Source organism: Magallana gigas, chromosome 3 (genome assembly GCF_963853765.1).
Source record: "Magallana gigas chromosome 3, xbMagGiga1.1, whole genome shotgun sequence".
NCBI lineage: Eukaryota > Metazoa > Mollusca > Bivalvia > Ostreida > Ostreidae > Magallana > Magallana gigas.
This window is the reverse complement of record NC_088855.1, coordinates 54,892,184-54,909,369: the sequence shown is the minus strand read 5'-3', so window position 1 is coordinate 54,909,369 and position 17,186 is coordinate 54,892,184. Positions and strand designations below refer to the sequence as shown.

The window sequence follows — 17,186 nt, the reverse complement described above, 5'->3', positions numbered from 1 at the left end:
TATAAAACACCAGGCCGTGCAGACAAATTAAATAACCCCCGTTAGCGTGCTACATATATGTATGATAAGTTAAATCTGGAGGTATTATTATTGCTGTCAAAACAAAACTCGTTAAGTTTTTTTTACTGTGATCAAAGGAAGGAGCAAATCATATCGATTGATTGATAAATTGGCCAATTTATAATAATATAAAGGATAATTTGTTTTCAGACTCCCAAAATGTTAAACAATGATTAGCTAGAGAAAACCAATATACATACTGCGTACTGAGAATTTGTCTAATTCACAGTAAAAACGAGATTTTTTTTACAGCAATAATAATACCTCCAGATTTAACTTTTGCTAGTATATCAAATCTTTTTTTTCATAAAAACACAGAAACCTAGTTTATCGATTGCGTCAGGGTTATGTTTTTTGTGTCAGTTAAACATAATATATATGGCACGCCAAATTAACAAAAATGAGCTAAACATTATTAGGTTTATCGACTGTTAACTATAGTTTACGAACCTCAAACTGTAGTTAACGATTCGTTAACTATAGTTTTAATCTGTAAAACTATATTTAACGGTTGTAAACTATAGTAAACGAATGAGAATCTAAGTTTATCTGTCTGCAAATAACATTAACGATTGATTTTGCTGATATCTGTAAACTATAATTTACATTTGTTAACTTTGGTTAAGAGTTGTTAATCATAGTTTCACACTCGTGAAACTATATTTATCAGATAAACTATGTTTACAAATGGTTGTTTTCAGTGTTAATTATAGTTTTACACTTCTGAAACATAGATGATCGCGTTAACTATGGTTTACCGATGTAAAATATAGGTTATTGTCGTTAACTATAGTTTTCTGTCCGTAAACTATAGTTTACAACCGTTAAACCTAGTTTATCGATTGTGAAACTATGATCAGCTCATTGTTGTGAATTTGGCGTGCCATAAACAGATAAATACATCATAACGAGAAATAAAGTTCGAGAACTCTGGCTATTGTAATTTTCGCCGCAGTTCACAAACACTGAGTGTCAGAAATTTCAGTTTTAGCTGCTCTTCCTCGTGTCCCTATATATCTATCACGGTCTGGGGTAGATGTCTGGCGCGGGCGGTTTTTTTTTTTGGCAGTCGGTCACCGGCGTTCTTTTGACTGTACACCTGACTGTCCACGCGCGGATCCATTAGCGTGCCCTTGTAAACTTCGCCGTCAATATATAAGGTGTCACGAACCAGTTTCACTTTTTTGCCATCCTTTTTTTTCTCATGATTGGAATTATATTTTTTCTTTTATCCTTTATTTCCAGAGTGTACTGTTCGTTTATCCAGGGTCGAGATCCTTTTCGTTTCTATGGTGCATTGCTCATAAGACAAAATAGCTGGACACAGACAAATCACCAGAAAATGACAAAATAACTCGAGACAAAAACGCCGAACAAAGACAATACAACTCAAAAAAAAAATTAGCCAGACATGGATTAAACAACTCAAAAGACAAAACAGTCAGACATAGACAATGCACCTAAAAAAAAAGAGCCGGACACAGACAGAAGACAACAAAAGACATAATAGCTGGACAAAGACAAAAGAATTTAATAGCCAGTCACATATTTGTGCATGCAATGTAAAAAGAATATAAAATGTAATTGTATACGGTAATTATTGTTTCTGCATGGGCATCAATCATCAATAAAATGAAAAAGTAATCATAATTTTTCATTATTATATCATAACTATTTCCTTATCTTGACATGCTTAGTGATCCTCATTAGACAGTGACATTAAAGTCTTGGACAATAACAACTTTAATAAAATTGGTATTTATTAATATTTCACTGTATAGCAGTTCTTCAATTAACTATTACAATGACAGTTTATTATACCAAATAAATAACATATCACAGTTTGACAAAAATTAACTCCTAGTAATGGCTACCATCAGCTAAGTTTGGAGAAGCCAGGAGGTGGTGACACAGTGTCCCCAACCCCTGAAGGGGGTCCACTAATGTTAAATCCTGGGGGAGCTCTAAGCTTAGTGGTCCCTTTTCTGAGTTCACTATCAGCACCAGAAGTACTTTCATTACAGCTTGAAGTTCTGTCAGGATTATCTTTCCTAGTCTCTGATTTCATACCTCCACTGTTTTTTGTATTCACTTTGTCAGTTTCCTCTTGATTGGAGGATGGTGATCCCTCCCCTAATCTTTTGTTAGGCCTCTGGTTTTGATCTGAAGTATTTCTATTCATTTTATCCCCATACCCTGTGAAAGGTTTGCTTGTTCCTGGTTGATCTCTTTTTTCCCTTGGACTTCTAGGTTCGAAGTCTTTTCTGCTGTGTTTTCCGCCTGACATAGGCCTCGTTTCATTCCTGTCTCTACCAACCCTTCCATCACCCCCTCTGGGTGGCTGTCCAAACCCTCTTCTTGAGTCCTCCTTTCTTCCCATTCTATCTCCTTTCTCATGCTGGAGTCTTTCAGGTGGTTGTCCAAATCCTTTCCTAGTTTCTCTTTGTGTAGATGAATCTTTGCTGTTTCCAGTGTCTTTCTGATTTCTTGGTGATCTTTGTTGACCAGACTCATGGTGTCCTTGATCAGATTTCCTGATCTGACCCGACCTTGGTCTTCCAAAACCTTTTCTGGTGTCTTCATTGTTTCTCTTTTCATTAATGCTATCCTTTGACATTCCTGCTGCAGCATTTTCTTCCACTCCTCCAGTTTCATGACTTTCACTTGGGTTTCTCTCTGCCTTTTGGGATGACTTGGGTTTTCCAAAACCTCTCCTTTCTTGAGACTTGTTTGAAGTTACTTCATCCGCATTCTTTTCAATTAAGGAGTCATTTTTTTTATTGTCCGTATGGGATTTTCCTGATTGATCTTCATCACTGTGATGATTCCCTGGGTGAGACTGTGTGTCTCTGGCCCTACTCAAGCGGTCATTGACCCCTGACCTCTGGTTAACTGGCCTACCCCTGCCACGCCCCCTGCGGTCCTTGGGAACAAATCTCTGCCTGTGAGCCTCCTCATGGTAGGAATCTAAGGTCCCCTGATAAAAAAATTACAACATGTAAATACCTGTATATAATATATATATGTGAATAATACATGTATATACATGTATGTGCCTGTATTTACTATACACATGCATATACCTGACAGTGTGTATGTAATATATACATCTAAATAATTGTATATAATGTCAGACCAACTAAATCATTTTTCCTAACAAAATTCATTCTAGGAGCAGTTTTAAAAAAAAATGCACATGTATTTAGTTACCTTAAACTCATCACCATCATGTTATAAAATACAATTTTGAATTTATTGGGAGAAATTTTATTAATGTATGAATGTACATAATTGTAAATTAAAGTCATAAACCATACGTACACAGAGCTTCATTTTGAAGAATGGTGTCCTGTCAGTACAAATCACTTTAAGCTTACCTGCTCAGGTGTAAATCCAGGTTGAGACTGTAGATAGGATAGAAGAGCTTTATAAATAAATTTATACTGGGGCTCCGTCTGTATCATGCCTGGGCGCTGCGACCTGACCTTCAGTACTGTCTTCTGAATATCAAGGTCACAATCCAATCCTACAGCATAACATTAACTTATTAACTCTTCAGTATTACAACAATTTTACAAAATTAAAAATGATATTGTGCAAACCTCCTGAACAATATAAGAAATAGGCTCACCTTCTTCCTTTATTTGATGAATAAGTGCTTCTATAACCACCAAAGTTCCTGTCCGCCCAAGTCCAGCACTACAAATATTTTGTAAACGATTAGAATGACCTAATACCGGCCACTGACCTTCATTACTTTGTCACTGACCTTACTAAGTTTTACCCCTGATAGATTACTCTGTGTAAGATCTAAAATCTGACCATGAGAGCATATAATTTATTTGATTAGATGTGTTTGACCTTGATAACTTTGACGCTGACCTTAGTTAATTTTGATCCTGACCTTCGCTAATCCTGACCCCATATAAGTTTGACCATGACATTAAATCAAGTTAACCTTGACATAGGATCAGTTTGGCCCTGACCTTAGATTAGTTTTGCTCTGACCCAAGATAATTCTTACTATAGACAAGTTTGACTATGACCATTGATAAGTTTGACCTTATCCATAGATAAGTTTAACCCTGACCCTGGATAAGTTTGACCCTGACCTGCAATGGATGACCATGGGGCCAGCCTCTGTTAGCTCCGCCTGCTTGCTGTTGACAGTTGCCAAGAAGTCAATAATTGCGGCAGGGTTTTTAGGAACACCAAAATCTGGCCATGCTGTGAAGTTAAACTGGTACACCAATCTGGATCCTTCCCCCTGTGAAACACAGCAACATGTTAATTTTTCAGGGGACAAAATTTAATAAAAAAAAAAATACTAATGAAATCAACAAAACCATCCTTACTTATATTTGTACATAGAATTCAATGGTATACAAGATGTTTTATAATAAAGTTTTTATTACATTTTGGCCAGGAGTGGATAATTTGAGATTTATCAACTCATGGCCATATCATGCAAAAAAGTGAAATAAAAACTAATTCATTACAATCTGAAAATGTACCACTAGCATTCATTAAGATCATTAACAACTATCCTAGGAACTGTACTGCACTAACCTGCCCCTCCCCTGACAGTCTGGTCACCTCCAGCTCACGCAGGACATAGTCTCGGTGTGGAGTGACAGACTGACCTTTGACCTGGAACTTATAATTCTGTCCCTCCAGGAGCCTTTCTTCTCCCTCCTCACACCAGTAACGCGACACCTTGACCTATAAGTTGTAATCACTGGTTAAATAATGTTACTATAGGGACTGATCTCAGTTTCACTGGACAAGTTTTGTCCTGCTCACTCTCCTTAACATTAACACAGTAACCCTAGACCCAAATACATTGGAATTTTGACCAATTATGATTTATCTCTTAAATAATATGACAATTTATAATATTAATACAGAGAAAAGTTATTAAATGACTTTAAAATAACAAAATCTGATTAATTTGTGATATCAACTTATAATTACGGTAGTAAATTATCAAGATAATGACTGTAAATATTTTAATAACTTTCGGGTTATCCTGTACACACTGAAAAGTTTTTATCATAATTAAGAGACATTTCATTTCTTACAATAGAATAAACACTAACCCTGTCATCTTCCACAGCCTTGGTTGCCATGACGATGACCTGTGACCTCTCCTGCCAGACCATCCTCCAGAAGTCACCCACGGTCTCGGACAGACAGCCCTGGGTCGCGATCAGCCGACCTCCATCTGCTCTAGATGTCTCGCTGGTAATCTACAGGGACACATCACCAGATAGAAGGAAATCAATCTTATCAACTTCACAAATGCAACTGTGTATTACATGTATGCATATTTTACATACCTGTATGTATGCTGCACAGATGTAATCTGACCCTTTGACTTCTGAATCTCCATCCTTCAAAACAACTCTGGTGTCATCATCTGCAACCAAGCAAACGATCATGACAATTATCTTATTCCCTAAATCATGATTTATCAACTTTTGTCTGAAAGATTTGAATGATTTCAGGTGTTATGAAATGTAGCTGATTAGTGAGTCCGTACTCAAGATCTAAACAGGAAATGTTACATATGCATGACAACCTCAACTATTCTAGCCACATTTTCAAGCTCTACATAGGAGTAGAATGTTCTGGTGAGCCTTGTCCACCTTGATGAACAAGCCCCAGGTGTAAATAGGTTCTACACCTGTACAAGCAACTCACAAGGCACCAGGTGCTTGACCCTGTTTTTGTGTCGGTTTTCTGGCCGCTGACCCTCTTTTTTACTCCCCCCTGGAGCTCCACGCCTGTTCAAGTTCTAAAACAGAGGAATACACAAAAATTTATAAAGCTATCAAATTTCAAGGAAAAAATAAATTTTTCAAATACATGCAACTGTTTGATCCTGTCTGTTTCTGTGGTTTGAGCCTGTGCCCTCTACCTTACAACGTCTACACTACACATACATGTAAGAAACAAAATAAAAGAGTGCACTGATACCTCAAACTCTTCTGAGAACCTAGTCCATCTTCTGTCAAATTCTCTCTCCAGCATCTGGATTTGCTGTGGAAGCCTGCTAGCTTTAAATGTAGTCTGTAAGAAAATATACACATATATAATTACCGTTTACAACATCCAAGGATTACTCTTTCCTTTGGACAGAAATATCTAATAGACACATAGTCTAACTTAGTAGATGTACAAAGTTGGTACGTACATAGTACAATGCGAGTAGAATTCATCAAACTACCTTTGCTTTATTAAGTATTCCAGTGTTTCTGGATTTTCCTGAATCTTTGACAGTGACATTAGTTCCTTGATCTTTAGAAGAAGCTTCTGTACTGTTTTTAGTTGAAGATTCAGTGCTGTGTTTAGTTGAAGATTCAGGATCAGTATCTTGGATAGAAGTCAAATTTAACTCCACCACATCATCCTAAAGTAAACAAGAAATGTAAAATTATAAATTCATAAAGACAACCAAAATCCATAAGTGTTGGAAATTAACATTTAAAGGGAGGGAACTAAGGATGTCCTGTAGTACAAGTCTATGGCCTAACCTGTGTAGTGTGTACAGAGTATGCTCTGTAGTACAAGTCTATGGCCCTGACCTGTGTGGTATGTACAGAGTATGTCCTGTAGTACAAGTCTATGGCCCTGACCTGTGTAATGTGTATGGGAAAGGCCTGTAGTACAAGTCTATGGCCTAGCCTGTGTAATGTGTACGGAGTATGTCCTGTAGTACAAGTCTATGGCCCTGACCTGTGTAATGTGTATGGGAAAGGCCTGTAGTACAAGTCTATGGCCTAGCCTGTGTAATGTGTACGGAGTATGTCCTGTAGTGCAAGTTTATGGCCCTGACCTGTGTAACATAAATGGAGTATGTCCTGTAGTACAAGTTTATGGCCCTGACCCATGTATATACAGAGTATGTCCTGTAGTACAAGTCTATGGCCCTGACCCATGTAATGTGTACAGAGTATGTCCTGTAGTACAAGTCTATCGCCCTTACCTGTGTGGTATGTACAGAGTATGTCCTGTAGTACAAGTTTATGGCCCTGACCTGTGTAATGTGTATGAAGTATGTCCTGCAGTACAAGTCTATCGCCCTGACCTGTGTAACATGTATGGAGTATGTCGTGTAATACAAGTTTATGGCCCTGACCTGTGTAGTGTGTATGGAGTATGTCCTGTAGTACAAGTCTATCGCCCTGACCTGTGTGGTGTGTTCAGAGTATGTCTTGTAGTACAAGTCTATCGCCCTGACCTGTGTAATGTGTATGGAGTATGGCGTGTAGTACAAGTTTTTGGCCCTGACCTGTATAATGTGTACAGAGTATGTCCTGTAGTACAAGTTTATGGCCCTGACCTGTGTGGTGTGTACAGAGTATGTATTGTAGTACAAGTCTATCGCCCTGACCTGTGTAATGTGTACAGAGTATGTTCTGTAGTAAAAGTTTATGGCCCTGTCCTGTGCAGTGTGTACAGAGTATGCTCTGTAGTACAAGTCTATGGCCCTGACCTGTGTGGTATGTACAGAGTATGTCCTGTAGTACAAGTCTATCGCCCTGACCTGTGTAATGTGTATGGAGTATGGCGTGTAGTACAAGTTTTTGGCCCTGACCTGTATAATGTGTACAGAGTATGTCCTGTAGTACAAGTTTATGGCCCTGACCTGTGTGGTGTGTACAGAGTATGTCTTGTAGTACAAGTCTATCGCCCTGACCTGTGTAATGTGTACAGAGTATGTTCTGTAGTAAAAGTTTATGGCCCTGTCCTGTGCAGTGTGTACAGAGTATGCTCTGTAGTACAAGTCTATGGCCCTGACCTGTGTGGTATGTACAGAGTATGTCCTGTAGTACAAGTCTATCGCCCTGACCTGTGTAATGTGTATGGGGTTAGTTCTGTAGTAACAGTCTATCGCCCTGACCTGTGTAATGTGTACAGAGTATGTCCTGTAGTACAAGTTTATGGCCCTGACCTGTGTAATGTGTATGGAGTTTGTCCTGTAGTACAAGTCTATCGCCCTGACCTGTGTAACATGTATGGAGTATGTCCTGTAGTACAAGTCTATCGCCCTGACCTGTGTGGTATGTACAGAGTATGCTCTGTAGTACAAGTCTATCACCCTGACCTGTGTAATGTGTACAGAGTATGTCCTGTAGTACAAGTCTATCGCCCTGACCTGTGTAATGTGTACGGAGTATGTCCTGAAGTACAAGTCTATCGCCCTGACCTGTGTAATGTGTACAGAGTATGTCGTGTAGTACAAGTTTATGGCCCTGACCTGTGTAGTGTGTATGGAGTATGTCCTGTAGTACAAGTCTATCGCCCTGACCTGTGTGGTGTGTTCAGAGTATGTCTTGTAGTACAAGTCTATCGCCCTGACCTGTGTGGTGTGTTCAGAGTATGTCTTGTAGTACAAGTCTATCGCCCTGACCTGTGTAGTGTGTATGGAGTATGTCCTGTAGTACAAGTCTATGGCCCTGACCTGTGTGGTGTGTTCAGAGTATGTCTTGTAGTACAAGTCTATCGCCCTGACCTGTGTAATGTGTATGGAGTATGGCGTGTAGTACAAGTTTTTGGCCCTGACCTGTATAATGTGTACAGAGTATGTCCTGTAGTACAAGTTTATGGCCCTGACCTGTGTGGTGTGTACAGAGTATGTCTTGTAGTACAAGTCTATCGCCCTGACCTGTGTAATGTGTACAGAGTATGTTCTGTAGTAAAAGTTTATGGCCCTGATCTGTGTTGTGTGTACAGAGTATGCTCTGTAGTACAAGTCTATGGCCCTGACCTTAGTAATGTGTACAGAGTATGTCCTGCAGTACAAGTCTATCGCCCTGACCTGTGTAATATGTATGGAGTATGTCCTGTAGTACAAGTCTATCGCCCTGACCTGTGTGGTATGTACAGAGTATGCTCTGTAGTACAAGTCTATCACCCTGACCTGTGTAATGTGTACAGAGTATGTCCTGTAGTACAAGTCTATCGCCCTGACCTGTGTAATGTGTACGGAGTATGTCCTGCAGTACAAGTCTATCGCCCTGACCTGTGTAATGTGTACAGAGTATGTCGTGTAGTACAAGTTTATGGCCCTGACCTGTGTAGTGTGTACAGAGTATGTCCTGTAGTACAAGTTTATGGCCCTGACCTGTGTGGTGTGTACAGAGTATGTCTTGTAGTACAAGTCTATCGCCCTGACCTGTGTAATGTGTACAGAGTATGTTCTGTAGTAAAAGTTTATGGCCCTGTCCTGTGCAGTGTGTACAGAGTATGCTCTGTAGTACAAGTCTATGGCCCTGACCTGTGTGGTATGTACAGAGTATGTCCTGTAGTACAAGTCTATCGCCCTGACCTGTGTAATGTGTATGGGGTTAGTCCTGTAGTACAAGTCTATCGCCCTGACCTGTGTAATGTGTACAGAGTATGTCCTGTAGTACAAGTTTATGGACCTGACCTGTGTAATGTGTATGGAGTTTGTCCTGTAGTACAAGTCTATCGCCCTGACCTGTGTAACATGTATGGAGTATGTCCTGTAGTACAAGTCTATCGCCCTGACCTGTGTGGTATGTACAGAGTATGCTCTGTAGTACAAGTCTATCACCCTGACCTGTGTAATGTGTACAGAGTATGTCCTGTAGTACAAGTCTATCGCCCTGACCTGTGTAATGTGTACGGAGTATGTCCTGAAGTACAAGTCTATCGCCCTGACCTGTGTAATGTGTACAGAGTATGTCGTGTAGTACAAGTTTATGGCCCTGACCTGTGTAGTGTGTATGGAGTATGTCCTGTAGTACAAGTCTATCGCCCTGACCTGTGTGGTGTGTTCAGAGTATGTCTTGTAGTACAAGTCTATCGCCCTGACCTGTGTGGTGTGTTCAGAGTATGTCTTGTAGTACAAGTCTATCGCCCTGACCTGTGTAGTGTGTATGGAGTATGTCCTGTAGTACAAGTCTATGGCCCTGACCTGTGTGGTGTGTTCAGAGTATGTCTTGTAGTACAAGTCTATCGCCCTGACCTGTGTAATGTGTATGGAGTATGGCGTGTAGTACAAGTTTTTGGCCCTGACCTGTATAATGTGTACAGAGTATGTCCTGTAGTACAAGTTTATGGCCCTGACCTGTGTGGTGTGTACAGAGTATGTCTTGTAGTACAAGTCTATCGCCCTGACCTGTGTAATGTGTACAGAGTATGTTCTGTAGTAAAAGTTCATGGCCCTGATCTGTGTTGTGTGTACAGAGTATGCTCTGTAGTACAAGTCTATGGCCCTGACCTTAGTAATGTGTACAGAGTATGTCCTGCAGTACAAGTCTATCGCCCTGACCTGTGTAATATGTATGGAGTATGTCCTGTAGTACAAGTCTATCGCCCTGACCTGTGTGGTATGTACAGAGTATGCTCTGTAGTACAAGTCTATCACCCTGACCTGTGTAATGTGTACAGAGTATGTCCTGTAGTACAAGTCTATCGCCCTGACCTGTGTAATGTGTACGGAGTATGTCCTGCAGTACAAGTCTATCGCCCTGACCTGTGTAATGTGTACAGAGTATGTCGTGTAGTACAAGTTTATGGCCCTGACCTGTGTAGTGTGTATGGAGTATGTCCTCTAGTACAAGTCTATCGCCCTGACCTGTGTGGTGTGTTCAGAGTATGTCTTGTAGTACAAGTCTATCGCCCTGACCTGTGTAATGTGTATGGAGTATGGCGTGTAGTACAAGTTTTTGGCCCTGACCTGTATAATGTGTACAGAGTATGTCCTGTAGTACAAGTTTATGGCCCTGACCTGTGTGGTGTGTACAGAGTATGTCTTGTAGTACAAGTCTATCGCCCTGACCTGTGTAATGTGTACAGAGTATGTTCTGTAGTAAAAGTTTATGGCCCTGTCCTGTGCAGTGTGTACAGAGTATGCTCTGTAGTACAAGTCTATGGCCCTGACCTGTGTGGTATGTACAGAATATGTCCTGTAGTACAAGTCTATCGCCCTGACCTGTGTAATGTGTATGGGGTTAGTCCTGTAGTACAAGTCTATCACCCTGACCTGTGTAATGTGTACAGAGTATGTCCTGTAGTACAAGTTTATGGACCTGACCTGTGTAATGTGTATGGAGTTTGTCCTGTAGTACAAGTCTATCGCCCTGACCTGTGTAACATGTATGGAGTATGTCCTGTAGTACAAGTCTATCGCCCTGACCTGTGTGGTATGTACAGAGTATGCTCTGTAGTACAAGTCTATCACCCTGACCTGTGTAATGTGTACAGAGTATGTCCTGTAGTACAAGTCTATCGCCCTGACCTGTGTAATGTGTACGGAGTATGTCCTGAAGTACAAGTCTATCGCCCTGACCTGTGTAATGTGTACAGAGTATGTCGTGTAGTACAAGTTTATGGCCCTGACCTGTGTAGTGTGTATGGAGTATGTCCTGTAGTACAAGTCTATCGCCCTGACCTGTGTGGTGTGTTCAGAGTATGTCTTGTAGTACAAGTCTATCGCCCTGACCTGTGTGGTGTGTTCAGAGTATGTCTTGTAGTACAAGTCTATCGCCCTGACCTGTGTAGTGTGTATGGAGTATGTCCTGTAGTACAAGTCTATGGCCCTGACCTGTGTGGTGTGTTCAGAGTATGTCTTGTAGTACAAGTCTATCGCCCTGACCTGTGTAATGTGTATGGAGTATGGCGTGTAGTACAAGTTTTTGGCCCTGACCTGTATAATGTGTACAGAGTATGTCCTGTAGTACAAGTTTATGGCCCTGACCTGTGTGGTGTGTACAGAGTATGTCTTGTAGTACAAGTCTATCGCCCTGACCTGTGTAATGTGTACAGAGTATGTTCTGTAGTAAAAGTTTATGGCCCTGATCTGTGTTGTGTGTACAGAGTATGCTCTGTAGTACAAGTCTATGGCCCTGACCTTAGTAATGTGTACAGAGTATGTCCTGTAGTACAAGTTTATGGCCCTGACCTGTGTAATGTGTACAGAGTATGTCCTGTAGTACAAGTTTATGGCCCTGACCTGTGTAATGTGTATGGAGTATGTCCTGTAGTACAAGTCTATCGCCCTGACCTGTGTAATGTGTATGGAGTATGTCCTGTAGTACAAATCTATTGCCCTGACCAGTGTAATGTGTACGGAGTATGTCCTGAAGTACAAATCTATCGCCCTGATCTGTGTAATGTGTACAGAGTATGTCCTGTAGTACAAGTCTATCGCCCTGACCTGTGTAGTGTGTACAGAGTATGTCCTGTAGTACAAGTCTATCGCCCTGACCTGTGTAATGAGGAACTTGTTCCTCTCCTCCTGTACATCAATCACTCCTCCCCTCTCTCTCTGTCTCCTCAGGAGCCTGGACATCTCCCTCTGCCAGGTCCTCAACTCAGCTGTGGGGTAAAAGTTCAAGGACTGGTCCTGGGGGGTTGTTTCCCCGGTGTAAAGGTCAACATTACACTCCATCTCCTCCCGACACACAGGACAAGGAACCTAGAAAAGCAAACACGACGGAACATATAATGGTAATAGAAAACAGATAAGTAAAAATTCTCCTACTGTTCAATTTTTCTGAAATTTAAATATTTTTTCTTTCGGATAGAACCTGTAAATATTTAAAATTTTAAAGAAATATGACCACACAATTTATGCCCACGTTGCCTTAAACCTTCCATTTCAACCTTTCGGCAGAGTGTTAGAATTTGCATGCCAACACTTTTGAAGTTATGACTAGTGTTTATGAGCTATTCACACAAGAAATCTTTCTGTTATTTAAACACATTGAAATGTATTCTAACTAGTAACAAAAAGTAAGTTCTGAGTGTTGTTAATATAATGTAAGAATAGCGCTTGTGATTGATTTTTGAGGACAAAATTTTGCAACACCTAAAGGTCTCTATACAGAAATTGTAAGATTAAATTTTCAATAAAATTTAAAAACTGTATTATTGCCACGACTGAATTATTAAGATATATCAAAATAGTGAAAATTTGACTGTGTGTTTTTGAATAATTACGATTTAAACATATATGACAGATGTAAATATTGTTATAAAACAAAGATGATGTCATCATTTTTGACCTTTGACTTTTTTATCTGACCTTGAAATTTGAAATGCATAAAGCCTAAACACTTGTAATGATTGTGTCCAAACTTACAGTCTATGAACAAAAGTTACACATTGAATGATATGAGGATAAATTGCACATAGATCAAATGAAAACCATTCAAATGTAGGTTTCAAAATTATCAAAATATGCTGTATCTCAATTTTTTTCTGCTTTGAGTTAATTATTTGTTTTAGTTAAGATAATGAATCGAGATTAATTTTTACAAAATATTTAGCCATTATTTTGCGCATTTGAGAAAATATTTCAAATAATGAATTTCAAGGGTGTTTTGTTCTACTTTTAACAGAAATTCAGTTGTGTATGAACATGTCAAGCATAAGATAATTGTAAAGTGGGAAAATATGTGCATTAATGGACTTTGTCAATACAAAAAGATTAATAATTGAATTATTAACCTTTGTCTGGCCTCCGTCGTCTTGCTGGTGGGTGGGTCTAGACTGGTTCTCCTGTTGGATGGAGGCCAGTACATGTCTGACATAACGGGCCAGACAATGGCAGTGAAAGTAGTGGTAGCAGTGGGTCTTGGTGAACTCCTCACCCTCGTGGAAGTGTTCGTAACAGATGGTACAGGGGCAGTGGGGGATGTTTCCCTCAGTCAACTTCTCTTTGGCCAACTGTTTAAGTAGTCATTAAATGTGAAAGGGTCAATCAATGTCTGTTGTTAAAAATTGTCTTCAGTGTTTCATAAATGTTAGCAGATTAATAGCTTAGCAGACTTCGTCTCATATTTTTCAATGATAAAAAAATCATTATTAGGGCTTTTTGACTTTCCGTCAAAAAGACCTATTGTTTTTGTTCTGTTTTATTAGTTTTATTATTATTCTCGACAACGATTTTTTGAAAACGGAACCGAAAAATAAAAATTTAATGTTGAATTCTTTCGCAATTGTTTAGTTCTCCTGTATGTCCCTTTTTGAAATTCAGGTCTATATACAGGTACTTCCGGTTTACCGATGCAAAATACAAAATATTAAAAGGACCTTTGTATCTATTTTATTTTTTGATTGTAAACTAAGAAATTTTGGATTTAGATATTTCATAGTATGATATACAAAATCGTAAGCGACAACTTTTTTCTATCTCTTACTGTTTTTGAGACATTAGACTTCAAACTATAAAAAAAAGAGGGGATGAAAAAAGTAAAAATTGAAAAAACCACCAAATTTTTTAAATGAGGAATGGGAAATGTTAAAATTGTCATAATTATCATATATTTTAAGTTTCGTTTAAAACCATTGAGAACTTCCGTTTTTATAAGTTGATAAAAAATCTTCTATGGGTGTTTTAATGTTAAACTGAATTCTAATTCGCAGACTGGAAAAGGTTTTGGGATTAAAATTTTGGAAGATAAGGGATCTACAGGGGTCAAAGTAGAAAACAGCCCTTTAGCTGTATCTTTCTTTTTTATCCGAATTTTAAAATCTTTTTGGTTTTTAGTTTTGAGTAAAGAGTACAATTTAAAAATTATGGTCCATAGGTTTAAAGGGCCTAAATATTGAAACTTTTTAAAAGTTGAAAAAATTATTTAGAAAGAGTTTGCTCAATGAACGTAGAACATAAATACTCTAGGCATACCAAGTTTTCTATTCGAGAAATGAATACTTACTCTTTTATGATTTTTTGGAAATATTCTTTTAAAAATTAAAAGTTCATGTATATTTCCTTTTAAAGTTTTGAAGTTATCTTTTTTTAAAGTTCTGAAGTTATCTTTTTGTGACATTGCATTACTTATAAGTTAATATTTAGGCAACTGATTATACTAAGGTGGTGAAGAATTTGTAAATAAAAAAAAATATATATGATTTTACCAAACATTTTCAATCAAAAAGGGGAAAGGGGATGTCAAAAAGCCCTTACTCTTTGTTGAAGACAAAAAAAGTTCTAGTTTAAGTTTAATTTCTCTTGCCTTTTAAAAAGAATTTTACTACTATTCAATCTCTAACCTCAATCAGATCATACAGCATGGGTCCTCCCTGGAGTTCTGTTGCCAAGGTAACCAATGATTCCTGTAACCTATAAAATATTTAAGAATATAAAAATTAATTTCACCTACTGAATGACCAATTTTTTAATTTACACTAAAAATATACTGACTGATTAGAAATACAGTTTTCTAATTAAACATTTGATATGAATTCCTTTAATTCAGAAGTATATTTGTAATATTTCTCATCATGTATTTTCTTTACTAAATGACTGGTTGTGTAATGACCATTTTATCTACTGACCTATTGACCTCTTCCTCACCAATGCCTCGAGGATTCTTGATATTAATCGTTGGAATTTCATGAGGATACTAAAAGCAAACAATCAATAGCATGTTCAACATCCGAAAAAACCCCTACAAGATGAACATATTGTGCAGAGAATATCTGTTAAATCTCAGCAATATTGATCCATTGTTTTAGACAGAGGGATACTGCTTTCTTCTATACCTGTTGTGATAGCTCTAGTTCCAGTGTAATACACACATACTTTTTCTCTTCCTCGTCTCCAGTAGATGGGTGTAACCTCAGACTGATCACCTCGGGCTGGCTCCTGTCAAACAGTTACATTGTTTAGATTCTAGATTTACATGATTATCAGAAATCGCCTTACTGAAATAATAGATATTTACCTCTCAGATAATGATATATTCAGTTCTTCAATGTAAATAGATTTCAGCACCTCTAACTCTTCATCAATTCCACTAGAAAAAGAAAATTATTTAACATTACAAAAATACACAATTTTCAACCAACATTAACGTTGTATATGAAAATATAAACATACTATCAATTTATGTTACAGTTCCAAGACTTTTTTCTTTTTTTTAATCTAACACTTGTTCTATATTTTTAACAACAAAGACTGGTATTTTCTGTCTTAAATTCGATTTTAATCAACCAATCATCACCATACACACATGCAATAAACTTTAACAACACAAAAGTACTGTTAAATTGGAGACAGAGAATACTATTTAACTGTATTTATCAGACTACACATGCCTGATTTCTAACACATCGACGTCGTCAGCCATTTTCACTCCCAACGCATCTCGATCCCGATGAAATATTAAACATTCTCTCATCATCTCCCGATAAATATATGTACGTACATGTACACACCAAAAGTTTAAAGTTTGTCATTTTTTTCTTTTGTTCTTATATATTTCATTTAAAAAGGAATTATTTATAAAGGTTTTCTTGCGTTATTTTCTGTCAGATTTTAAAGAAATTTGCATTGGCTACATTAGATTCAAATTGCCCTTTTTGACATGTACATTGAAATACTAGACTAAGTAGTTTTTTGACTTACTCATTTGTAAAATTTGATACTTCAAACACAACCCAAAGATATTTTTAAGAGCTCTACTAATGTTTCATTTGCAAAATGCGAGCCGAAAAATCTTACTTTGAATTTTTATGAACAAAAGGTTGGTAAAATATTTTAAAAATATGATAAAAAAAAAAAAGCTAGAGAAATTCTAAACTCATCAACTTATCCAGGTCCTTCAAAAATTGATCAAAGGGCTACTTTTTAACAATTCTTTTAAAAATGTTGGTTTTAATAAAAGATTCAGTCAGAGACATAAATAACTTATTTATGTCTCTGATTCAGTGAGAAGAAAACAATAAATGACATACATGTACTTTTGTCACTTGGGTTTATATAGATGTATGTTGCTTTCTCTTTCTTATGCCAAGTTAACTTAACCACACAGCCAACACATTAGACCGAACACATAATAATTTAAACTCACATCCAATGTCAGTTTGTGGTCCAGAATTTGAACTGAATTAGATCTCTAACTGTTACACTCCGAATTTTTATTGTCCATTTGTCTGTCTGTGACTTTTGTCTAGCTGCAATACAGTAGCCCTCACTTATTTTTTTTTATCTGACATTTCCAGCAAAAAGGGGGAGAGACCTAGGGCTTTGCAATATTGCAGCTAACTTTAGTAGACTTGACCGTATCTCATACAAACCGTATAGACTTACCATCTCCTTAGCTTTTTCGACATCGACCGTCCAAAAAGCTACACAGGTTAAA

The 17,186-nt window shown here is 37.9% G+C and overlaps 1 protein-coding gene across 1 annotated transcript; it reads right to left on the bottom strand.

Annotated features, from left to right (window-relative positions):
* Positions 1-1,575: 1,575 nt before the first annotated feature.
* LOC105347587 (uncharacterized) lies at positions 1,576-16,213 on the bottom strand. Its single transcript, XM_034480491.2, has 17 exons — positions 16,141-16,213; positions 15,768-15,839; positions 15,586-15,688; positions 15,379-15,446; positions 15,094-15,163; positions 13,546-13,764; positions 12,302-12,511; positions 6,290-6,472; positions 6,040-6,132; positions 5,764-5,857; positions 5,400-5,479; positions 5,160-5,309; positions 4,630-4,782; positions 4,173-4,327; positions 3,692-3,759; positions 3,438-3,586; positions 1,576-3,037 (listed from the first exon to the last, which is right to left on the bottom strand). The coding sequence occupies exons 1-17, from the start codon at positions 16,170-16,172 to the stop codon at positions 1,937-1,939; spliced, it is 3,000 nt and encodes a 999-aa protein (XP_034336382.2). The 5' UTR covers positions 16,173-16,213; the 3' UTR covers positions 1,576-1,936.
* Between the last annotated feature and the right edge of the window lie 973 nt (positions 16,214-17,186).